General features: G+C 46.7%; 1 protein-coding gene across 1 annotated transcript; it reads left to right on the forward strand.

Annotated features, from left to right (window-relative positions):
• The first annotated feature begins 754 nt into the window (after window positions 1–754).
• On the forward strand, window positions 755–22129 carry LOC144163114 (metalloendopeptidase OMA1, mitochondrial-like). The gene is made up of 9 exons (XM_077693922.1): window positions 755–1225; window positions 1361–1449; window positions 1587–1726; window positions 9047–9220; window positions 12037–12144; window positions 15058–15186; window positions 17127–17201; window positions 17323–17463; window positions 20721–22129. Exons 1-9 carry the CDS (start codon window positions 1020–1022, stop codon window positions 20862–20864), a joined length of 1206 nt encoding a protein of 401 aa, XP_077550048.1. The 5' UTR covers window positions 755–1019; the 3' UTR covers window positions 20865–22129.
• Window positions 22130–26075: the final 3946 nt, after the last annotated feature.

Raw genomic sequence — 26075 nt, forward strand, 5'->3', positions numbered from 1 at the left:
GAAGCGAGCTGGACGAGCTTCGGAGAGAGTTGTCGAGGGGGCTGGCCAAGTGGTGACGGGCGTAGCTGCAAAGTTCAGCAGAAAGTTCAACAGCAGGTCAACAGAGGAACCAACTAGGCTTTCGCTTTTACTACCTTGGGAATTTCTAAGCACTCATCATAATGTTATTATTGTGATGCGAACGTAATCCTTAAAAAAAACAATTATGCCTGAAAACTTAGATATGCAATAACCAATAAAAAATTAAGAAAATAGCACACCTCCTGGGAGTCGAACCCAGGTCTTTTGCGCGGGAAGCAGGTATTTTACCCCTGCACCACAATATGACCCAGTGACGTTCGCAGCGCCGCCATTGAGATCTTTGTTTAATTTTTAGTTGCGCTTTCTAGAGTTGATATACTAAAGTTTTAGTAAACGCACTGTGTGATACGTCAAGATCTAGTATTTCATCAATTAAATAGATTAAAATAACAAAATTTAGGCCAAATATTTAAAACAGTACCGCGGCGCTTTCTACATTGAGAAGATTTCTTCAAGATATTATGATTGAAGACTACGGGACGGTGAAGCCCTGCGTGGCCTGATCCGTCCCCGACTGCCGGTACCTCAATAAAGTCCTTTCTCTCTCTCTCTCTCTCAAAATATAATTACGGCTCGATTTTTGCCGAGGACCTAACAGTAACTAACGTATGTGCTGCCTCTAGTAGCCGAAAATGTCTCTGCTCCTCCACGTCGTGGGGTTTCGTAGAATAGCTCACCAACTACTACGTAGTCTATTATGCAGACGCTTGTCGAGGCACGCTGCTTTCTGCCTCTGCGCCCGCATTAAGAACTTTATCACAATTTAAACGCAATATTAACGCTACTGGTGCTTACCTGACCATTTTTTGAACGTGGTGTAAGGATTTTCGTAGTGTGCCATGGTGATTTTTTCTTTAGCGGCATCGTAATAAGCTCCATCAGCGTAGAGCTTGCTCCGTATGCTAGTTCGCAGTTCGAGCACCTCACCATAAATAAGCATGTGGGCGGCTAGATCCTTAATCTGCGCGGCCAGATTGACCACTGCGGGGTCGCCAAGAAATGTCACAATGCCGTGGAAGTCACTGCAGCGTCATCAGGTCGCGGGAGCAGCGTGCTTCCACACATCTCCGAAGCGCTGCATCCATCCGATATTTCTGATCGCTGCCAAGCAGATCACCAAGGGACTCGCTGTTATCACTGGAAGGTGAGCGCTCACTAAGACTGTTCGTTATATTGTTTTTCACTTTCAACACACATGTAGAGCAAACGTCGTCTGCATGATTCTTTATCGCCGAAAAATTGTAATTGCTTGTATAAATTCGCCTTGCTCTGAAATTAGAGGCTTTCGAAAGTGGTGGAAATCCCTGCCATCGGACAAGAAAGCGTATTTCATCGCAGTTGCCTTACGAAACAAATGGAGAGTAGCAGGCAAGTCTCGTTTCTCCTTTGCAAGCATGCCTTTAAAGATGTTTTGCTTCTGTGCAGCTTCTTGGAGTGAAGTACTTAACATACCTAGAAACCCACTGTTCTCGCAGTGACTCTACTAACGGAGCTCTCTGTTACAGGGTCTGTTGGTGTGGTGTGTGGTGTGGGAGGTGTCTATTACTTTAGCCACATACAAGAGACACCAATCACACACAGGCGCCGCTTCGTCGCCTTCACGCCGGAGCAGTTTAAAAAGATATCCGACTTTGAGTTCGAAATGGTGAGTCACTGCGCTGTTGTTGGATAAATAACGATGGCCTGCTGCCGAATGTGAATGAGAACCTTTACGTGCTGCATACTGCATCCCGTACATCAGCTGGCAGCCCTTTTCTAATAAATTTCAAATCAAGGCAACACATTCGCGCCAAAATCTGTGCCCTGCATTTAGTTCTGGGTAGATGTGGTTACTAAAGGGAAGGGTAAGTAGAGAGGAGAGGGACGTTCAGCGTTACATCAGCCACTGGTAACGAAATGTACTAGTGAATGTCTTCTCCGCGTGCTTGTGCCCTTCAAGTGCCTTAAAATAAGCCGAAGGTTCCGTCAGATTGCCCGACTTCCAGTTTGCGTTTGCACGCGGCATGGCAGCTCATGTCACGGACGTCTGTCTCCTCGCGCACCCCTAAGTGCTCCCTATTCTATTTTTCATCCATCAGTATTACTCGCGCATTACTTGGCAGACTTATTGGTGGATAGCTGGGCCCTCTCAGCAAATTCCCATTGGCTGCATCATCATCAGCAGAAGCAGCAGCATGCTTAGGTCCACTGCAGGCTGCATGAAGCCTTAAAGCCGTGATAGAAATTCTCATTGGCTACGACGGCCTCCCGACACACCCAGTCAGGCGGATTGGCCAGTGACGACGACAGCAGCCGCAACAGCCTCATAACCGATTGTGTCCACAAAGGTGGGGTCACAGCAGGAGCAGACAAGCCACCGATGGTTAGATGGTTAGATTAGATGGTTAGATGGTTAGACAAGCCACCGATGGTTAGATGGTCAATGGCACATACCCAAACAGGGGATCGGCCAATTGCCAGTGGTAGGAAAGTAGGAAAGACGATCTTATTTAACTACGGGGTCTCGTATAAAGGAAATTTGGAGTGGTTGAAAATCTTTTTGGTTAGCGCGTCATCACTTCTTTCTTGTCGTCGTCTGCCTCATCTTCGTCGCTTGCTGCAAGTACTGGGAGTATGGGTGGCATTACCTTGGAACGTAGCTTTGTGGTATTTCTCGCCTGTCAGCTTTCATGTTGGCTTCACTTTCTTCATCACTTGCCTCCAAGTGGAACATACCCACTTACACGGATTAGCCAGTGGTGATGACAGGAGTTGTCAGAAGCTCATGTCTCATTTCATTCCGCAATTTCTGTTTGGCTTTCATAAGATACCACATTTGCTCAATTAGACATTAATTCTGTCTCCCTCTCTTCCTTCTCCTGTGACATCAACACACCCATCCAAGGGGATTGGCAGATACCGATGTCAGCTGTTGTGCTGCATCACCAACATACCAACCCCAGTTTTCACATGCCCATCCAAGGGGACTGGCCGATAGCAACGTCAGATGTTGTGCTACATCACCAACATACCAACCCCAGTGTACACATACCCATCCAAGGGGATTGGCCGATACCAATGTCAGCTGTTCTGCTACATCACCAACATATTAACCTAGTCTTCACATACCCACTCAGGGTATGTGGTTGGCCAGTGACAATAGCTGTCAGAGGCTCGTGACCGGTTCATCGATTCCCGTTGGCAGTAATGTCAGCATACCGTATTTTCGCACGCAAAACCCGCCCTTACATAAATCCGCACCCCCACTTTCAGTCCGCTGGAAAAAAAGAAACGATCCTCACATATTGCCCGCACATTTGATACAGGAAAGGCTGCACCAAAGCTACTGCTCAAGCAACACATCACATACTATGTAGGCAGAAAAAGCGCATATTTAGCAAGCAGAATACACTTACTGCAAGGCGAAAGTCGCAATTCACTCACAGCCACTGCTCTCGCTATAGCTATCACTTGAGCCGCAGTCCTCACTGTTGTACACAAGGTCATCTTCGGTTCCATTCATGGGGTCCTTTCCTCCTTGTCCTTGTATGTTTTGCGCAATCACTGCCCATGAAAGGCGTAGTCCGTGTTACTGCGTAGGAGCTTCACGGCACATTTCGCATTGCCGTGAAGCTGCACTAAAGGAAAAAAATCCGTTTATTATTCGCACCCCTACTTCACCACTGAAATTTTCGCGTTTTTTGTGCGGGTTATATGCGTGAAAATATGGTACCCACCCACACATATGCGCACAACTCGACAAGTGATGCTCATGCACTCTGTCATCATAAGAGGAAGACTAGGCGCTCCCATAACTTTTTATATATGGTCACCTTTTGTGTGCTACTGCTATGAGCATGAAGGTAGGCTTTGCAATGAGCAAAGCAGGGAAAGAACTTCTTTTCTTTCAAGGAGAAAATTTGATACCCTGCATAGACCCACATTGCACCTTTGAACAAAGGTTCCTGCTGTGCAAATGTTCAAAGGTGTGCCAGACCTTAAATAATTGCCGCTTCTCATGCCGTCAAAAACATGAAGTTAACAAAAAACGGACCTATTCCCAGTTAAGGCGTCTGCCGCATCTTGCCACGGGAATTCAGCTCTCAAATTTTTCAGAGGCAAGGAAGGTCCCCGGTGCTTTTCTTATGCTCCACCAAGTCAAAATTTTCCCCCAACAATAGGCGTTCCTCCAGTTTTTGCGTGTGGTGTTGCTAGCAAGAGCCAATCACTCAGGCTCGTAGGAACGACTTGGCTTTCCCAGTTGGTTTAGAACAGCCAGGGCAGGTAAAAACGGGCTGTGCAGTGGCAGTGTCATCGGCCGACAAAAGTTGCCTCTCTTTTCTTTTAGGGGCCAAGCCCCTGAGGTGCTCGGGCTTTCGGCGTCTCATGTTGTCCTCGATGTAGTCACAGTACTAAAATACCGGGACACTTGTTTTCCAGTGCCTCACTCTAGAACGTCGTCGTCATCTCACGTCATCGTCGATGTAGTGACAGTGCTGTCGTTCACTATCGTTCACGCCTCTCACTAGTATGTAACGCGTACTAGAAGAGACACTCTATTTCCAACACCACACGCTAGAACGCTTCTGGCTTCAAAGACACGAGACGTTTACAGCAAAGCTGTACACCTCTACCGACAACGGTCTCACCTCCGTGGGCAAAAATATCAAGGCGCCAAGAATGCACTTATACACTGCATGCTTCGCCCCTCTCCAGGATTCACGTTAGTGGAGACGGCCCGGGATTTCTTTGCACCGAGGATGAGCTGGTGAGCTCAACTCGTTTCCGATACGGAGAAGGTTTGCTTGCAGTAAATAACGGCGACCCGCCTGTCTTATCCATGATGCGTTGCCTGGGTGGTACAGCCTCGAACATGGCTCAAGCTCATCTGCTGCTCAGAGCCTGCAGAAAATGGCGTTGGACATCGATAGAGTCTGCAGGAAAGGAATTCTTTTAACAGGGCTTTTTTTTATTGTTGCATGTGATGAACTGTGCTTTGAATATGGTGGCCTGCACGGATGGAGTCATTGGTACTACTAGTGGTCAGAGAGGGAACAAAAACCTGCAAATTCTGGCACAGTATAGCCCGCGTATAGCAAACCCGGCTCTAACGAACAAATTTTCGTCTCCCGTTACCATTTGTGTACATTGATTTTGTGTCCAGATATTGGGACAGAAATTTAGTTAGTTATAGTAGTATCCGATATTCGTTGTAGCAGTAGAGATAAAAATCGGTTCGAACCAATCGGTAACCTGGCTACCGCAAAAATCCTTGATACAAAAACGCATTATTTTAGTATCCGAACCTACTATATATCTGTAACCTTTACCTTTCTCCTAGTGGCATTTCAAGCTCAATGAATGAGAACATGAAACGGAAAATTGCAACTTCATTGGGCAAAAGCAGGCCTGCGTTCCTATTTTTTTCGAGGAAGGATGTGATCCTTGTCTGGTGGCTATTCACCGCACTGAGCAGGATGAAGTTTTCCACAGTGTCCACAGTGCCGGGAGTTTTTCCGAGTAGCTTCTCAGCCTACCGGTCACATATTTCTTCGTTATACCCAATAGTGCGTGCAGCTCTCACAGTTTCACTTTCGTTATAAAAGAATAAGTGTCATTGAAATGAAGCACGACGAACCAAAGTTTGTTCACTATTCACTATTTGTTCAAAGTTCACTATAGCCGATTATTCGCTATATCAGTATTCGTTACAGCAAGGTTCAACTGTATAGCGAAAAGCGGATATAATGAACTGATTTCGGTTTCCCGATGTGTTCGTTGTAAGTGGGCTCGACTGTAGTACGTCTTGAAGCAATTGGACCCAACACATTCCTGTCGGCTACCCCACAGCAAACTTCTAGGGATCGGATTTAGCTTGTTGCCTTGTGTGTTTACATTGAACTTTTTCATTTGTTGTTTCGTGACGTACATTTTTCTCAGCTCAAAACTACGACAAACAAAAAAAGCTTCTGCAGTGTATCCCACCAACCGTAAATCAGCAATGATGTTATTATAAAGAACTGTGCGTTTTTTATGCTAATTTTCCACGTGTTGCTTTTCACACTAGTTTACAGCTCGTCACATGGTTGGAATGTGATTACATTTTGAAACCTTCAAATTTTTTACTGTGATTTAAAGAGAAGCATTGGAAAAATGAATTAGAGATTCTCACGAACATCGATGTAAGTGGATTGCATCTTAAGCCGAGATAGTCGAGTTGCTCCGATATTGTGTTTGTTGACCGAGCCAGTTTTATCTGGACAAATTCATGTTGTCTAGTCATCACGGAGTGGGGCTAAAAGTGTCCTGGTATTATTAGGGCGAGACAGCTGTACAAGCATGGAGAAAGAGCAAAGTCTGGTACATTTTGGCTGGTGCGCATCTTATCTACGACATCTGTGACTGGATTACTGGATACTGGGCCATAGTCTGGACTACGTACCACCTTTGTTTGTCTTCAACAGCTCGAGGGAGCTATGACATAATGGGGTGTGGGAATAATGAGAATTTAGCTCTTAAAAGAGCTTAAAGAAAAGTGGAGAAGTTTTTTCTTTACCTTAAAAAAAAATCACTTAGTGATCCTATGTGTAGTGCAAGAAAGTAACATTGTTGTTTGCTGCACACTTTCTAGAGAAAAGAAAATTGAGGCAAGGCAAAGACTGAAGAGGAACTTGCATTTTTCTGTCATTTCCCTTGCACTTTTTTCAAAGTGGTGTAAGGGAGCGCATTCAAATTTTCACACAAGGACAGCCAAGGCAAACAAGTGGAGCCACTTTATTGAATTACAGAAACTGCCGTTACGACGGGGTTGGCTTGGCAAACGGCAGAAGTCGACCGCTGCCTTGGCCGCCAGTAACCGTGATGTTCCCGCACCTCTGCCGGTGGCTGTCGTAAATATCGTTGGCTGTCAGAAGCGACAGCAGCTGGCGCATTCCCTCTCATAAATCTTTTGGCTGCTGCATACTGCACGTGTGCTAAGGCCTAACACAGTGTAAACTGAAATAGTGGGGAGCGTGCCTAGTAATGCATAAACAGCATCTTTGACAAAAATTGCCTTGGTAAATTTGTTTTACGTTTGCGTTAATTAACACTGTGGTTGAGCAGGACATGTAACGAGCTCCACCGATCCCGTTTTAGCTCTTATGGTTTCTGCAAGCTGTAGTGGGGGCATTTGCGTGGAGTGTTGATGCCAGTTTTTGCGCTCGTAGCATTTTTAACATTGTTAACTCTTTCGTTGCTGCAGGAAATTGACCGATTTTGAGGGATCTAACAAAAGATTTTTTTCTGTGCTATACATATTGGTTGGGCACACATTGCAGTGACATAAAATGCAGATGATTCCATGCGCTTTTCGCGACACCAGTTTTAATAATGTTTTCGTAAATAGTGATTGCGAAAAAAATTATCGAATTTGAATCTTTGTCCAGGCATACAAGAAAACAAAAAAAAAAGGAAGTTGTGTATAATAAACCACTAGTAGTAGAAAAAATTTGGAACACACATTTTGTAGGTAAACAATTCAGAAACCCATCCTAGAAAAAAAAAATTGAGTTGCGCAGTACAGTTTGTCAGACTGATTGATTGAAGGGTTAAACGCGCCGACGAAACACAGGCGATGAGGCGCGCCGTAGTGGAGGACGGACTCTGGATTAATTTTGACCACCTGGGGATCTTTAATGTGCGCCGAAATCTCGTACACATGGGCGTGTTGAGCCAAGGCGTGGCGGGAGTCGAAAAATGAAGCTCTCCAAGCAGAAGCAGAGGGTTTATTTTCGTGGCACCCAGTGGTGTCTTCGTCGTTCGATACCGCGAGGAGCCAGCCTCGAGCCCCGAGAGCGAGCTCTGAGCGCGAGCTATCTCTCACCATCTCCGTCGCATCTAGGTTTATTCTTCATCCTCTTCATGCATCGGAGAAGCGTGGCGATGATAATTTTCAACAGGCGTTTTCGCTTTTCGCCTCGTTCAGAAAAGCGGCTGCCGCGGCCGCGAATCGAACCTGCGACTTTGTGCTCAGCAGCGCAACGCCTTAGCCACTGAGCCACCGCGGCAGCTTACAATTTGTCAGATATAAAAGTAAATGTTAGCATGCGCGGTGCCTGTGTCTGGTGGCAAAGCCCAACCTCTATTTCAGATTTTGCTATTTCAAATGCTTCTCTGGAAGAAATCTGGTGGTTTGACATTATCAAAGGCCCCAATTAGTCCCCGCGTGTCAATGTCTTCAGCACCCTTATCCGTCAACACAGGCTAAATTTCTGCTGAGCACGAGGTTGTGGGTTCGATTCCTGGCCGCCGCCGCCGCTTTTCCGATGGAGGCGAAAAGCAAAAACGCCCGTGTGTACGAGATTTCGGCGCACGTTAAAGGTCCCCAGGTGGTCAAAATTAATCCGGAGCCCTCCACTACGGCAGGCCTCATCGCCTGCGTTGCGCCGGCGCGTTAAGCCGTACAATCAATCAAATCAATCAGGCTAAATTTCGTTGTGCTTTAGTGCTCCACTAACACCTCAACAAGTCATGGTATTGAAGGGTAGTCTTTGACATACCTGAGTTTGTACGCACTGAAGAACCACAGGGGAAGTGCACCGATGATGTCCCTCACTGACACATTTTCCTGGAAGTCGCGTTGTGAAATCTTGGTTCTGCTGCCATTTCAGCTGTCCTGTGTGTTAGGATAACGCGTTTTTTCTAGACCATGCGTTTTGTGTGTGCTGTCACTTGACAAGTGTGTAAGCGCAGTTTGAAATACTGCCATCGATATCCAGTTTAGAAAAGGGGCCAGGCTGTAAACGTTGTCGTCCTGGTGCAGAAACATTGAAATGTTCACTAAGGAGTTGAGCTCAGTGATTGGCTGAGAAATGCAGCTTTGATGCGGTCGAGTGCCACCTTTTAATTCAATTCAATTCAATTTTATTTAACATCACACGATGAGCTGTGCTGGCCTTCCCAGACCATGCGTGTGACGGGAGCCCCCTGTAAATTCTCTGCCCAGCAATACGCCCTGTTTGAGGAGCACCTGATACCTGCGACACACCCCGTGTACAACCGGGTGGTCCGGGTCGCCAACCAGCTGCTGCATGGAAACAGGGACATTGACGAGATTCACAAGCTGTCATGGTCAGTGTCTGTCATCGACAGTCCCATCAAGAATGCCTTTGTGTTGCCAGTGAGGCCCTTTTGTTTCTTCTCTACTCGTTTGTTGTGGCCTTCCCTCTGCATGCCGTGTGTCGCTTAGAGGATGCGCGTTGAGCCAGGTTGGTGTTGTGAAAAAAGAATTTACACAAGGGCTTGCTGTTACCAGGAGCAAGCTTGTAATGCCCTGGGATAAAAGGTTGTGCGTATGTTCGAACTGAAGGAGTTGGTGTTGGGCAGATCAGACCAGAGCTGACTTGGAGAGCATTGAAATGAGGGTACGCCACATTGCAGTTATACCCCTGTCACACGGGCACTTTCAATTGCGATTGAGTCGATCCGGATCGAGCTCAATCCAGATTGGGTGCTGCTACACGGCAGTTTCAATCGCGATCGAGCCAGATCCCACTCAACCTCAATCCTGGTTCCCCAAGCGCGATCGAACGAAAGCGGCGATACTCTCATCCCCGCTGAGTAATGGCACAGAACGTGACAGCTTCATCTAACGTAACAAATTGTGTCAAATAACTTGACCCAAATAAGCGTGCGGTAACATTTACATAGTTACGTATACCTACGGCCGCGTGAAGTTACCAGACACTGGCCACGAAGTACATTTTTAGCGCCATTTGGCATACATGAGTGCAACCGGTGCAACTTCTCGATCGGGATTGAAACATGCCGTGTAGCAGCAGCGGTGCGTCGAGTGCGCTTGAAAAGTCAATCGCGCTTCGCTTCAATCTGGATCGAAAGTGTCCGTGTGACAGGGGTATTAGATGAAACAATAGGGGAAATATGCGTTGGACTGAGGAAGCCAGTCTTCATTCTAGCATTTTGTGTGCATCCCTTTTTCTCAACGGCCAACTGCACCCAAATTTTACCTAAGCCAGATTTACTGTAAATGCACAGTACCTACCGCCAAACCCGCTGGGATGTTACTGATTGCCCTATGAAATGCGTTGTTAATAAGTCATAAATGGTCAAAATAGCTCCGTCGCTGGCAACGCTGCACCTGCCAACAAAACACGCAAATAGCCATGAAGCGGAAGTGACAATGCGGCCGGCCGGGTGCTTTGTCCTTCGGCCAGCCAGGAGAACCGCTCGAGCTACGATGGGCGCTTCTCTCCAAGCCCTTCTGCGAGTGGGAAGTGTTGATCACAGGTTTCCTCCGGCAGGCCGCCCGCTCAGTGACCGGCTGGGCCGGCTGCAACGTCACATCAGCTTGGCCGTAATGGCTGCACTCTTCTCAGTTTCTGTTTCAAGATCACCGATTTTCGGTGGCCGTTCGCGCCGTGCATATGCGTATTTCAGCTGTCATATTTTGTATGCTGGAGTCTTTTAAGGCCGACTATACGAAAATAAGATTTTTAGGAGGTCGAATATTTGAGTGCAGTTGGCCTTTAAGTAAAATGTTGCTGGTGAGCAGTAGAGCAAGTTCACCTGCAAATGTTCGCCAGGATAGCGTTTCTGTTGATGTTGTAGTCAGTAACCTCTCTCAGACACCATGAACCATGACAATATGCCCTGTGGCCTTTACAGGTCAGTTTTACAGCGAAGCAAGGTTCTGACCGCTAGGTTCTGACTGAAAGTGCGTGCATCTATCGAACTGGTCGACGAAGAATCGCATGCGCTTGCTGCAGAGCTCGTGTAAAATGCTCTGTAACTCTCAACCTAATCTTTGTATCTTGAAAAAAATATTGACATTGGCCGGTGAGACGACTTTATCATTACTCCAAGTTACAGCCACTTGTCTTAATTAGTTAGCTCGCAGTGAGGTTGCAAACGTTACAGAATTCCCAGCTGCTTTTAATACATGGCCACCTATGGAGAGAGTATGGTTACAGAAAACGGCCAGAAGTCTTGTTTCATCAAAACTATTCTGAAACAAATAAATGAGAATTAATTTAGAACTAATTCTAAGGAGGTTACTAGGTATGTACACTGTCTTTATTCGATAAATACAGTAAGTCACCATACATACGTCAATATTCTTATCCACCAATACAGCTTCGTTGGTCATCCATCCTCACAGCAGTGGAAGCTAGGGCTTTAAACTTTTTAAGTGCAGAGCACTCTAGGGACTTGCCTTGTCGTCGTAGCTCGCTCGCTGGGCCCAAGTAGAGCCACACGGCGTTCCGTCGTAGCGGCTATCGTCGTGGCGTCCCAGAGAGGCTTCGAAAGCCAAGCGATTTATATAGTCATAAGCATTCGAAACTCCTGAACTGCTGACGCTTGCCATGCATCTCCCTATTGTTTAGCGCAAAGAAAACTGCAGGTACAATTTAAGCAAAATATACGTCATTAACGGGCAGTGCCCCCATGTTCATTTAGTTAGGAACGCTCGTCGCGTTCGTTTTTATGATAGTAAGCGAAAAAAGTGGCAGTGCAACGCCGGCAGGTGCAGGAGGAAAAGCAAGCACAAAAAGCACAACACTCCTGCTGGCGCAGTTTCTGGCAGGGGGCACGCGAGCTCTGCGAAGGCGGGAAATTCGAATTTCCCGCCTGTGAGCAGAAAATGGCACCACAGCCCATTGTGGCGAATCGCTGCTCTGCACTTCCAACAGCTTTCACATTGAGTGGAACGGCTTTAATTTTTTGTCTAATTGTTCTCGTAATCATGTCCGCTTTCTGTGACTGGAGGTAGAAGCAAGATCTTCTCTCTGGGGCCATCTACCTCTGTGCTGGTCCTTTCAATGCATTGTTACGCAGGAAGAGGTGGCAAGTCATGGCATCTGCTTTTTTTTCTTTTTTAACAGCATCACGAGACGCCCTTGTTCATTAAATAAGCCTGCTGTGTACCACGTGCCACTGTTTGGTGTTGTGAAACGCCTTCCCCGTTGCCTCACACAGAGTGGACAGATATTTGTCTTCGCTGGTATGCTCGAGATCTGCACAAATGACGAGCAGCTGGGGAATGTGCTCGCACACGAAATGGCCCACTGCGTCTTGTCACATGGGGTAAGAGAGACTGCCCATGCACGTTTCATTCACCCCGCCTTATGGTGGGCCAGGAGGGGCTTCCGTTAGGTTGTACTGGTTATCTTACCTTTGTGCTTGGTTACCTCTTAGTGGCATAAAAAGTAGAGCCTTCTGTGTTCACAAAAAATTAGCCAAAAAGTAGGGGTGTGCGAATATCAAATTTTTTTAATACAAATCGAATGTGAATATCTAGCTTCGAATATCAAACCAATTATTCAATCAATCCAGATATTCGATAATACCCGATTATTCGAACCCTTTTGAATATTCAAAATGTTTCGAATACATAGTTTTCGAAGTGAATACGAATATCACATATTTAATATTCGAGTAATATTTGAAATTTCCTGTTGGCGTCTCATGTCATCATTGTAACTGTTGTCTCATATAGTCACAGTACTAAAACACAGGGACACTCGTTTACGCCTCATGCTGGAACGCTTTGTAACGCGTACCAAAAAAACACCGGGACACTTGTTTACACCTCGCGCTAGAGAGCGTCGCGCTTCAAAGACAAGAGACTTTTACAGCAAAGCTCTACCCCCCAATGGTTTCATCTCCGTGGGCAAAAACACAAAGGCTCCAAGAACACACTTATACACTGCATGCTTCGCCCCTGTCCAGGTTTCACGTTAGCTGGCAGGCCTTGCCTCTTGCTGTAACTGTTTTGCCACACATTTGCTCACACTGGGGTAACTGAAATACTATGCAACAACGGCACTCACTCCTTTTTTTCCAGTGCCGAGTTTGTCTGTGGTTTTCCTGGGAGATTCACTTTCACGGACAGTTGTGATTGCCTGGGGGAGCCAAAACGATTTGTGCTGGCCTTTCATTACCTTGTCTTAAAAAGCATGAAGTAATTCACTTGTGTCTAAATTAAGCAGGTTTTGTTGAGAATTGAATTGTTGGGAGCTACCATGGCCTAGCATAGGCTCAGGACGGAAGAATAGAAAAGAAGAAGGTACGCAAAAACTTGGTATCAATATTTATCTTCAAAAATTCTGCATTGCTATCCGTGAGGTTTATGGTTAATGGCACTGGAGAAATGGCACCTGCACCGAAAAGCCCACGTTGATGCCATCGTGAGCTATACGGCATCTCTTTTCGGACAAGTGACTGGGGTACAACAAATGCTGAAAACACATTTAGTAGGTCGGGTGGGATTCGATTTGTCAACGGTTGTGATCCAAGCCCCCCTGGATTGCCTCAGGGCCTGGAAAAACAGCTTTTATTGCAAGGGCGTAAACTTCCACCCTGTATTGCTGTTTCCGTTACTTCATTCTATTTTGGATGCCTTTGCTTGTGCTGTTGCATGCATAGTAGATATTAAAAAAAAAAAATTGTAGTACGCATTCTTTAGTGTGTGAATGCAGGATGATACAAGCCAGGCAAGCCAAATGACTGCTCGTACTCTGTGGGCAGGATGGCAATGCGTCTCAGGCTCTATTGCCATTGAATTTTAAACTGAGTAATATTCTTTACGTGCAGAGCACATTAGGGGCTCGCCTTGTATTGTAGGGGCTCGCCTTGTAGCTCGCTCTAACGCATTAACGCTTGACTGGCAGAATCAGGTGGCACAGCGAGATAACGGACCCAAGTAGAGCCCCACGGCGTATTGCCGTAGTGGGGTCCCACAGAGGCTTCGAAAACCAAGCGGTTTGTATAGTCGTAAGTGTTTGAAACTTGTGAACCGCTGGCGCTTGTCCTACATCTCCCCGTTGTTTAGCGCAAAGAAAACTGCAGGCCCATTTGAGGCAAAATATACATAATAAACCGGCAGCACTTGCGTTCATTTAGTTAGGAATGTTCGTTGGGTTGGTTTTTACGATAGCAAGTGGAAAGAAGTGGCAGTGCAATGCCGGCACGTGCGGGAGAAAAAGCAAGCACAAAAAGAACAGAACTCCCGCTGGCGCAGTTTCAGGCAGGGGGCGCACGAGCACTGCGAAGGCGGGAAATTTGAATTGCATTGGGTGGTAGCAGTGAGCGGATAACGGCGCTACAGCCCATTATGGCGAATCACTGCTCTGCACTTGTGACAGCTTTCACGTTGAGTGCAACGGCTTTAATTTTTTATACTGCACTGGTATTGATTTTTTTTTATCTGCTTACATCGCTACAAGGCACAGCTGAAATGTGTTAAGAAATTATTGCAGGGCTCCAAGCTGCCTAAATCAAAGTCAGGAATTACGACTTCAACGACGTAAGTGTACATGTTCTACAGAAAAATACCTTGCATTTGTGTGGAGTATCGCATGCTACCAGTATGGTACAGAAAATGTGGGAATTTAAACGGTTCAAGTCAAGTGACTGAGAACAAATGAGAATTGCAAGAGTAAGAATCGCCAAATTCCTGTAGAACAGGTTCTGTATGTTCTACAAGATTACATAACACTAATGCTGCTTGCCTTTTGCCCGCAGAGGCCCAAGCTTCTGCATTTCATAGCAGGGAATGAAAACATTAGTGCACTGAAATTTCGGCTGTGCCCAGCGATCACATGAATGGGAAGCTGTTGAATCGAAAAATGTGCGCTTGGAAAAAAAAAATCTTGTGGAGTGGTGTCTTCTCAAAGTAATTGACGTGGATGGCTGAGTGTTTTTTTTTTTCTATATTGTGCGCCAGGAATCGTTTCAGTGTCACACCAGTAGTAACCAGTAGCAACATTTTGATTAACAAAATTACTACGCACTTTTGCCCAAAATGTAACTGGTGAACTTTTGGTGATGAGCTGTGCATTTCTATAATACGCAACTGGTTGTGTTATTCTCGCTAGATAGCTAAAAATAACTGCAACTTCCACTTGATTTTTCAGAGTTAGCTTTACTTTTTCTTCTTTGTACTGCAAAAAATAGCACATGTGAGCAAATCTGCTGAGAGTCTGCTTTTTCACTCAGGCTGAACAAGTGAGCTATGCCCATCTAGTCGATTTTGCCCTGGTTGGATTCCTGGCTGCTATATGGGCCATTATGCCCACCGATGGAATCGCCGTCGTTACGCACTGGTTCTTCGAGAAGGTTGTCAGTGTAAGTGGCTGCTCTTGTTGTGTTTTGGTTCTTTAGCTTCGTGACTCGGTATTTGTTATGCTTATTTCAAGTCTTAAAAGTCTACAGCAGTGCTTCTCATTTGGTGGTCCACCGAGACATTTTATGGGGTCCACAAAGCCCCGAGTGAAACCACCTCCTCGTTCCGCCGTGCTTTGGTGGCGATGCGAAATGTCAACTTCGTGGCTAGATGAGCGCATTCTTGATTCTCTGCATGGCACCGGTTGTTAAGTTGGCTTTTTTGCGTAGCACTGGAACAGCGCGAGAAAGCCAGACCCACAGTGGGGACTTTTCTGCAAAGGAAAGTTTGACACCCACCTCAATTCAGCCATACGGCTGCAAAGGAGAGCTATACGGCTTTCTCAAAAACTTCGCAGCTGAAGAAAAATTCGTCCTGGTCCAGGATTCGAACCCGGGACCACCGCTTAACCGGAGCAGTCGCTCTACCAACTGAGCTAACCAGGAGGCTAGCGGTTTGTAGCGTGAGAGCGAATTGATCAACAACTCGAAGTGAAGGGCAGGTAAAACTGCCCTTCATGCAGTAAAATTTCTGTATGGGGGGCAAGAGCCACAGGAGCACATTGTCGCCACGTCCACCATCCCTGCCTCCCTCATCCACCCCCGGGGTGTGCTATCATCACTTTTTCAGCTCTAGAAGGGATCCTCAGTACAAGTGGGGTTGAAAACCGCTGGTTCTAGCGGCAGGATTATAAGGTGTCGTGTTTCAAGCAGGACGCATTATCTGGTGCTCCTGCCTGTGGGACCATCTTTGATCTCATTTCCCTCAAGGTTGACATACGCAGTGCGTAAGTGCTCCCCTAGGCCTGCAGGCACGTTCAATTAATTCTAGTGGGGCGATGAGAAACTGAATTTATTTGCAGCCACCCAGCGCGGTGCTGTGAGCGAGAGCGACCTCCAGCGAGGCGCAAAGGGTTTATCAGTGCCGTGCTGTGCAAAGACAGTTTCCCGTCAGAAAAAGCGCCTAGTCAACCATCAGTACTGTCGACATAAACTAGCCCTGTGCTCTCAGTAAATCAGAATGGGGCTGGCACTCCTGATCTGTTTCTCATTCACTGGGGCCAGGACCGGTGTAAGACATCCCACCAGGCATGGCCAAAGGGGCAAAATGGAAAGGCTGCGGCACCACCTCAAGAAAATTTACCAAGCCTAATTTTCAAATGATGTTTTGTGTACCTTTCTCCGTATTTCTGAAGCTGTTGGAGCTCCATGTGTTGATCGTTGTCCCTTTAGCGCAAGAGAAGCCTACCCAAGGCTGCCCGGGCCGGTACCCTTGGTTAATCGACCAGATTTAGGGGAAATCTTCAAGGTGGAGTAAGTTTCAGCGAAGGAAAGTTGACATCCACCTCAATGCAGCGAACGGCTACAAAGGAAAGCTTGTAGCCGTTGGCTACAAGCTTTCATCCTGGACCAGGACGAACTTTTCTTCAACTGCGAGGTTTCTGAGAAAGCTGGTAGCTTTCCTTCGTAGCCGTTGGCTGCGTTGAGGTGGATGTCAGACGTTCCTTCGCAGAAACTTACTCCGCCTTGGGGATTTCCCCTAAATCTGGTCGATTAACACTTGTCCATCACTTCAAGTTGTTGATCAATTCGCTCTCGTGCTACAAACGACTAGCCTCCTGGTTAGCACAGTTGGTAGAGCAAATGCTCCGGTTAAGGTCCAGGGTTCGAATCCTGGACCAGGACGAATTTTTCTTCAACTGCGAAGTTTCTGAGAAAGCTATATAGCTTTCCTTTGTAGCCGTTGGCTGCATTGAGCTGGATGTCAAACTTTCCCTCACATCCCCTTGGTAAACTTGTCCGCATCCCCATTCAAGGGTAAGATATCAGGACAAGGCAGTGACAAGCATGCATGCCCTACTGTGCTTCTGATTCTTTTTTTTTTTCTTCTTTTTTTTTTCCAGATACTTCTAAGATTGCCGTATAGCAGAAAATTGGAGCTGGAAGCTGATGAAGTCGGACTTCAACTTGCCGCAAAGGTGGGCTTGTCTCCGTAGAGGATATTATTCATCTGTCGCCCTTGCTAGGGCACTGTCATCGGTCGTGTAACCAAACGATTGGTGGCTCCCTATCCTTCCTGGTTTCCCCCTCTGTTTTCAGGCGTGCTTTGATGTCCGTGAAGCAAGTGCTTTTTGGACCAAGATGGGCCTCATGTCGAACGCTCTCGACGACGTAGAATTTATCTCCACCCACCCCAGCCATGATCGTCGTTCGGAGCATCTAGACAACCTCATGAACAGCGTATGTGCTATAAAACGTTATGTGAATCAGTCGTCATATGTGGGTAAAGGGCAGGGAAGTGTCATGCTGCACTTAATATTAAGTGCAGGGCACTTTAGGGGCTCGCCTTGTCGTTGCAGCTCGCTCGCTGGACCCAAGTAGAGCCACGCGGCGTTTCGTCGTAGCGGCTGTCGTCGCGGCGTAACCCAGAGGCTTCGAAAGCCAAGCGGTTTATATAGTCGTAAGCGTTCGAAACTCGTGAACCACTGGCGCTTGTCATACATCTCCCCGTTGTTTAGCGCAAAGAAAACTGCAGGTACCTTTGAGGCAAAATATACGTAATTAACCGGCAGCACCCGCATTCATTTAGTTAGGAATGCTCGCTGGGTTGGTTTTTACGATAGTACGCGAAAAAAAGTGGCAGTGGAACGCCGGCACGTGCGGGAGGAAAAGCAAGCATGAAAAAAATAGAACTCTCGCTGACGCGGTTTCAGGCAGGGGGCGTGCGAGCACTGTGAAGGCGGGAAATTTGAATGGCATTGGGTGGTAGCAGTGAGCAGATAACGGCGCTACAGCCGATATGGTGAATCACCGCTCTGCACTTCCGACAGCTTTCACATTGAGTGGAACGGCTTTATTTTTTTGTCTTATTGTGGCCAGTCATAGCTAAATTTTGGGCTATGAAATTTAAGCCTCCTCCTTATCTTCGCCTGAAAATTTTAAAGTGGGGTTAAACGACACCAGAAATTGCAAATCTAAAAATGATTTAACTTGTCACAAACTATCAACTCGTGCATTCTGCCTGGAGGCGCAAATTTTGTAATTGTACATAGTTCAAAGTCCTTTTTAACTTAAAATCCCAAATTTTTAAAGCTTTAGCGCACATCACTCCCTTTACGTAGCATATGGCCCAAATTCTTGTGTTGTAGGGCTCCAATTCACCTCTGGGTCACCTGAAGAACAATGGCTCCAGTTCCTCAACTAAACATCATCTTACACAATGGTAGCGCCCACAATCCAAAAAACCAGTCCTTAGCCAAAGAACCAGTTCTTAGCTCCAATTCGGCCAATCGCAAGCTCGTGTAAAGCAGTTTTGCCAAAAACTGCATGCACGCTGCTCTCGAAATGTCCCATGACCACCGGGTTGCATGGAACGGTCAGCCTATGCAATGCTGACTTAATAACCACAGAAGGCTGATTAAGAAAGCAAATTCAGGGAGCCAGACTTGTCAGGGTAAAAGGCACGGCCTGTGGCTTTGCCATATGGCCTGTGTTCATATGGCCTGTTTGTGTTCATGGCCTGTGATACTGCCTCAAGAAAGTGGTAGAGAAATGCGGCATTCAGGTTGGTCGTTTTTTTGTGCCACGGAAGCTTGTTCACATGTTCAATATTGTGAACGGGGCTGCCAGGTCTGGCTGCCCAACAAAGCAGCCTACACGTTTCGTTGAGTGTAAAGTCAGTGTGGTATGCAGGAATCCACTATCACATGGAACATACTGTGTTGGCCAGGCCGGCCACTGTGAGCATTGCGCCGCTGTGAGGTCATTGGCAGAGGAGGACATTTGGCAGATCATGAATGATGGGGATAGGGATTGGTTAAGCTACAGAAACACGAGCAGTTCATGGGTAGTTAAATGATAGTAACCACATTCTGCAGTGCAAACCAGTACAGCTGAACCTCGTTATAAGAGACACTGATGTAAGAGACAAATGAGTATAAGAGACACTATTCACCCACATGGCTGGCTGCCCTATCTTTCCCATTAAATCGACCTCTTTTATAACAGACATTGGATGTAGAAGATTGGTTATAAGGGACAAGTCATCCTTGAAGTTTAATCAATAATCTCACTTGTAATAGACATTTTAACTTCAGATGCAGTGCCACCAGTCACTAATTGCAGTTGCTTCCATTGTGGAAACACAGGTGGATGACAGACAGCTGCAGTCGCTATTTATTATAACTTCAGCAAACACAAAGTGGTTCAGTCAGCTATGAAATGACAATGAGAAGCCCTGCCAATGGAATTGCAACTGACAGAAGTGGTTGAAGCTTACTGCCATTCATTGGATGGAGCGCGATCACACATGCGGGCTCTCCTACTCGCGTAGCTCCCAAGCAAAAAGCACTGCAGACGTTGAGTCCTGCAAGCGTAATGAATAGCCTGAGCACACAGCGGAAGAAGCTGTGCGCTCTGGCTATTCATCAGGCTTGTGAACTCAGCATCTACGATTCATCTTCCACAAACAAGGAAAGGGAAAAAAACTTGTAGAATCGGTTGTAAAAAACAGTGTAAATACAGTCATGAAGCAAACAAAGTTTCATAAATTCTGGGACCAAACAACAATTAGAATGAATCTTTTGAAACATGCTGTGGCGTTCTTTTGAGCTTATTTTAGTCATACGGTGCCCACATTGAACTAGGGTCTGATTAGTAAGTGAAAACATGGTACCCTGCTTATAAGAGACATCTCGTATAAGAGACAGAAACTGCTCCCCGGTACGTGTCTCTTATAAAGGGGTTCAGCTGTACTGCGAAGTTGTGACCTAGTCTCCAGCCATGTTGGCTCTGCTTTCTTTTTGAAGTGCTGAACACTTTAGGGGCTCGCCTTGCCATCGTAGCTCGCTCGCTGGACCCAAGTAGAGCCACATGGCGTTCTGTCGTCACGGCATGGCACAGAGGCTTCGAAAGCCAAGCAGTTTATATAGTCGTAAGTGTTCGAAACTCGTGAACCGCTGGCGCTTGTCATACATCTCCCCGTTGTTTAGCGCAAAGAAAACGGCAGGTACATTGGAGGCAAAATATACGTAATTAACTGGCAGCACCCGCATTTATTTAGTTAGGAACGCTCGCTGGGTTGGTTTTTACGATAGTATGCGAAAAAAAGTTGCAGTGCAACGCCAGCACATGCGGGAGGAAAAGCGAGCACAAAAAGAACAGAACTCCAACTTGTGTAGTTTCAGGCAGGGGGCGCACGAGCACTGCGAAGGCGGGAAATTTGAATTGCATTGGACAAACCTCCGTTGAATTCATCAGGAGAGGAATGAGACAGGGTAGCAAAGAGCGCGATGGATGGTAAGAGTGAGCGGATAACGCTGCCATAGCTCATTATGGCGAATCACTGCTCTGTAATTCCAACAGCTTTCACATTGAGTGGAACGGCTTTAACTTTTTTTTTTTCAAAGTGCATGCGACATTGCTGTAGCACAGCTGTTGACCATTACTGACTCCGTGTGTGTTTCTTTTATTCTTCTTCTTCTCCAAACACGGCGAAGGCCATTGAACTGAGGAACGAGTGCCGCTGCCCACGCTTGCCACACAAAGACCCTCGGGTGCTGATGTCGATGCTGAAAGAAGAAGTCAAGCAGCAAGAGAGCCTTCCGAAACAAGGGGTGGTCGTCTTGCAGCGACCGCGCTGAAGGTGCCGCAGTGTCACTTCGCCATCCCTCCTCCTTCTTTTTTGTTGCGCTATTGTTGGTTTAACTAGGTAGGATAAACACATTCAGTGGCATCCCAGCTGATCTAGTTGCATTACGTTCTATTAATGCTTTTGTTTGCGTTAGTTGTGGCTTTGGTGCTTGGCTTCAGTGATTGTCGCACTTATTATTTACTTTGAGTGGGAAGATTAGACAGGTACAAGATTACACGGCTGCCCGTCGCATTATTAAAGAAGGCATGCTTCTAAATAGTTTGCTAATCAATATGGTTGTTGCAGTTGACGTGAGAATTAGGTGTGCTGAACTTTGCATATCTTCATGTCCTCATCTTTTTGATTCTGAGCACCCTCCCCTATTCAGAAAAGAGAAAGCTTAAAAATTGGGAACTCAAGGTGAATATGCAATACGCTGTAAATATCCCTCCCCGCTTATTAAAGCATCGCAAGTGGGAAAAAGAAGTTGGAGCCTAGAATTGGAATAATGTGGTCGCTAAAAAACTTTGTCTCGGGGGACTGCTAAAATATTGTCAGCTGCAAGAAATTTTTGCACAAACTATACCTGTGGCTCAATAATGGTGCTCATTGTTCACGGATGGGAAACTCTTGATACTCATCTGCCTTGTTTTTTCTCAAACTAAAATTCGCAACATTTCAACGAAACAATTTAACAACGTGTTATTGCAAAACGGAGCCTGCTATCAAACAAATACAGAAAAGCCGTTGGAGTCACTATTTCAATCCTTCTTGGCACAATATGTTGGAAATTTTTAGGGGCTCGGGCTGTCGGCATCTCATGTCATCGTAGTATCGTGTAGTCACGGTACCAAAACATTGGGACATTTGTTTTTCAACGCCTCGCCCTACAACACTTCGTGCTTCAAAGACGCGAGATTTACACCAAAACTGTATACCTCCACCCCCCAATGGTATCACCTCCGTGACGAGAAACTCCAAGGCGTGAAGAATGCAATGATACACAGCGTGCTTCGTCCCTCCTTAGGTTTCACGTTAGCAGAAATGGCCCGGGTTTTTTTTTTTTTTTTTTTTTTTTTTTTCCATGCGTTCCGAGTCACAGAATGTGTTTTGCTTTACTCGCTCTTGCATGCCTCTTATGTGCTTGTCTATTGGCACCTGCACGTGGTTTTTGTGTATTTATTTGCTTCACGCCCTGCTGGAAATAGTGGCCACATGACACTGGAGGTTGTAGTGAATAAATAGATAAATAAAGAGAGAAAAACTTTATTCCAATGACTCTAGTCCGAGTTGCTCAATCACTTGTGGTCTGCAGCCATGTTTGGTGAAGAACGTACAAAGTTCGAGTGCTTTATACCTGCAAGATTTCCTCCACGTCTGTGGAATTTCCAGAGAAAAGAGAGATCGTTTGTGTACATTATTCGGGTAGCTACTGAAAACTTGGCACAACATAAACGTTGCAGACGTAGTTGTCCATCATATCATGAAGGATTAAGTATGCCTGCACTTGCCTGGTGAATGTGGCTTGTCACTCGGTGTATTGTAAAGAGCACCAGCACCACCCAGCCCTACCAGGGATGAAACTTAATTTGGCTAATCTGACGAAGCTGCAGATCTTTTCATGCAACAGAAGCTTCACTAGATGACTACAATGCCTTCGTTAAAGGAAAAGAACTGTATTTACAACAGATCACATACAGAACACGTCCGACCGCCGCCACCATTCTTCATCGTCCTCGTCTACCAACATGTGCGATCACTTGTTTGTCCTCGCGGGAAAAAGTTCCAACAATAACTGTGTTGGTTATTGTCTCTCTGATTTTGCGGGCAACTTGCAGTAGCATTGGTCGCAGAAAAAAAGCTTCAAACTTTCTGAAGTATAGTTTTCAAAATAAATGTGGAATCCAGTTTTCAATTTAATAGCGTTCATGAGTGAACACTGTTCAGTGGCTTCCTTGAAGCAGCATTCAGAGATTTGACATCCTATGTGTGCGTCGTACAAAGCCAAACTAACTTTAGTGCTTGCACGCAGCATAGAAAAATAAGTGACTGTACCACACACCAGATACATGAGCCAGCCACACTTACTGTGTCAGTTATCCTCATAGCTGTCCAAGTGAACATTTTTTGTGCAGTGGACTTGCCTAACCGTTTTTGCCTTGCAAAACCTGCGCCACCTTTGTCCCAAAGGCATGCAGGAACGTGGAGGCTTTGTAGTGCTGTAAAGTGAGTGTTGTTCAAATGCGGCCATTCAAAGTCTTTAAAGCCAACTGGGCACGTATGCTGGGAATGATCAGCCAATTTGTCAGTTCCATTCATGCGGCGATACCTGGCCTTTTCAAGTGCTTCCAGCCATGGTTGGCACAGGCTTGAAAAGGGGTCGTGTGGCTTCTCACAAATGATGCAGAGCTCGCTGGCACACTCCACTCTGGTTACATCATTTTGCGTGCAGCTTTGTTGCTTAGTCAGGGCAGCATCGTCACTGCCGCCCCCTTGCCTGGCTCCGAGTGGCTCATCATCGTCTGAAAAGTTTGTGTTCCGTTGTTCACTGCTCGCGAAAGAAACAGAGTCGTTTCGTTTGGATTCACCAACGACACTTGCGACCGAGTCCCCATCAAGTTCGTCATGCTTACTCGAAGTGAGCTGTTGGAAACGTGTAAACTCCTCAGCACAGTTTGATACCGTCTGTTGTCTTTGGACACAGAAATACTCTTTGTGAGTGCTTTGAAGAGCTACGTGGGGCGATATTTTTTTGGATTGAAGCGTCCCCTTGTCATCACTAGGCAGAAAATTAGCCTTGGAGCAGCTCTTATTGCCGTCTTCATTACTGTCATATTTTTGTGACCAGTAACCATCTTGAAGTCCTTTGTCTTGATAGTCGTCGTTTCCCTGTTGCGAACTACCGCCTCTTTTGGCACCTTCCTTGCTCTGACTACATTCTAAGCCTGTAGCGTCGTCGGGGTGCGATTTAGATGCACTCCTTAGCCTTGCCAAGCTTGCCTTTTTCAGCATGGTCTCACTTTTGGTGCTTGAAAGGGCAAGGGTGACACATATAACCGTGCCGGCATTATGTGGAGCGCAAACCTGTACGTGCAACTGCTACACTGCGTTCCCTATTTCGCAAAAGCTTCAACCTGACTGCCTGAAGGCTAGCTCAAGGGGGTCTGTAAAGCAGCATAAAAAAATGCCTGAATGATTGGTAGGCCCACGGTTACATTTCACAGCCTGTCAGTGGTTAGGGCCGGGCCCATCTGGAAGCATCAGTTTCCTATTCATGCAGGCATTGCGCGATTTATGGACTGCAGACGCTGTATTTCTCTGAAGGCAAAATATAAAACGCGAATGTGTGAGACATTACAGCTGGCGTTCAGAACTCGGGGTGGTGTCATAAATTATTCTCTAACCCTACAGTAACGTGTCGTAGGTCGGGTGTGGCTTTAGCAGACTCAGCCCTGAACTTATTATTAGTATGCTTTTGCACACAGATTTCTTGTAGTTGATCCACCCAGTGCTTGGCAACTGGCAATAAAATTCCCCGGTGCACTTAAGTCTCCTTACGTGCAGCTTCAGGGTACGTGCACAGGCTTCAAAGTGCCGCGCAGGCTTCAGAGTAGACGCAGATTTTTAAGTGCAGAGCACTTTGGAGGCTCGACTTGTTGTCGTAGCTCGCTCGCTGGACCCAAGTAGAGCCGCACGCCATTCCGTCGTTGCGGCTGTCATCGTGGCGTAACCCAGAGGCTTCGAAAGCCAATAATTTTATATAGTCATAAGCGTTCCAAACTCGTGAACCGCTGGCACTTGTCATACATCTCCCCGTTGTTTAGCGCCAAGAAAACTGCTGGTACATTTGAGGCAAAATATACGTAATTAACCACCAGCGCCCGCGTTCATTTGGTTAGGAACGCTCGTTGGGTTGGTTTTTACGATAGTAAGTGAAAAAAAGTGGCAGGGCAACGTCGGCACGTGCGGGAGGAAAAGTAAGCGCACAAAGAACAGAACTCCCGCCGGAGTTCTGGAGCTTGCCGTACATCATGTCATACTTCAGGCAGGGGGCGCGCAAGCACTGGGAAGGCGGAAAATTTGACTTGCATTGGGTGGTAGCAGCGAGCATATAACGGCGCTACAGCCCATTATGGTGAATCACTGCTCTGCACTTCTGACAGCTTTCACATTGAGGGGAATGGCCTTTTTGTTGTCCACCTAGTGCTTGTGCAATGAAATTCCTCAAGGCACTTACCGTACTTACCCGATTCTAACGCGCACCTTTTTTCCGCAAAAATAGGCCGAAAAATTGCATGCGCGTTAGAATCGGATACGAAACCGAAACTGCCTAAACAGCTAAAATTTCGTTCCACCCATCGCCATCACCATCTCAAGATGGCGCCAAGCAGCTTTTAGCAACACTTTTTTGGATCTAGGCGCCTAGGCTTATCTTTCGGCGTTCACACAAACCGTCAAATTATTCCACTTGCGTGCTTGATTGCAGCAATGGCAGCAGCCGCAATGAAGGTGCGCCGCTTTCACGGCTTACGAGCGGCTCCAACGCGTTCACAACGAGCGGTTGGCTGAAGCGTATGCCTCTGGAGAAGCTCGCGGGATGGGCATGCGAGGCGTGGCCACGATCCCATCGAACATGGTTGAACGCTCGTTCAGAAGTGTGGCATCGCGAACGCGCTTGACGGCACCAGTGACGAGATGTTGCGGTCAGCGGAAGGCGACAAGGAGCTCTCGGAGAGCGACGAGGAGTGAGATGAGTGAGATTACTTCGGGGAATAAATCGCCCGTTTCTCTCGCATTCGTTTTTCTTGCTCACAAAGTTCCTCGCGCGTTACAAACAGAGGTGCAAGTTTTTTCGCTTTTTTGCCTGGAAAATCGGGTGCGCGTTATAATCGGGGGCGCGTTACAATCGGGTAATTACGGTAAGCCTGCTTACGTTCGGCCTCAGAGTGTGCGCACAGATTTCTTTTGGTTGACCTGCCTAGTGCTTGCGCAATAAAATTCCTCGGCTGCCTACGTGCTTTGAGGGCGAAAGTCCGGCCATAGTGAGAGAAATAACTTCATTGTTCGCCCAGGATGGGGTCAGGGGTGGGCTAGGCTGGGAGTCCCTTGCTTCCCTCTTTGGCCACCGGCCAGGAGCCCCCGCTCCTTGGCGGCGGCCTCGGCCGTCCGGTCAGCCCAAGAATGAGACTCGGCGTCTGAGCTGAGCAGTACATGTCTCCCA

This window comes from Haemaphysalis longicornis, unplaced genomic scaffold, assembly GCF_048455015.1.
Source record: "Haemaphysalis longicornis isolate Haplotype H1 unplaced genomic scaffold, Haemaphysalis longicornis Haplotype H1 scaffold_12, whole genome shotgun sequence".
Lineage (NCBI taxonomy): Eukaryota > Metazoa > Arthropoda > Arachnida > Ixodida > Ixodidae > Haemaphysalis > Haemaphysalis longicornis.

What these genes read in the sequence shown, in the direction of transcription:
- LOC144163114 (XM_077693922.1), top strand. Translation starts at nt 1,020, where the DNA reads ATGTGGGCGGCTAGATCCTTAATCTGCGCGGCCAGATTGACCACTGCG. An exon ending in CCGACTTTGAGTTCGAAATG is followed by an intron (nt 1,727 to 9,046) that starts GTGAGTCACTGC and finishes TTCTCTGCCCAG; the next exon opens with CAATACGCCCTGTTTGAGGA. An exon ending in GACTTCAACTTGCCGCAAAG is followed by an intron (nt 17,202 to 17,322) that starts GTGGGCTTGTCT and finishes CTCTGTTTTCAG; the next exon opens with GCGTGCTTTGATGTCCGTGA.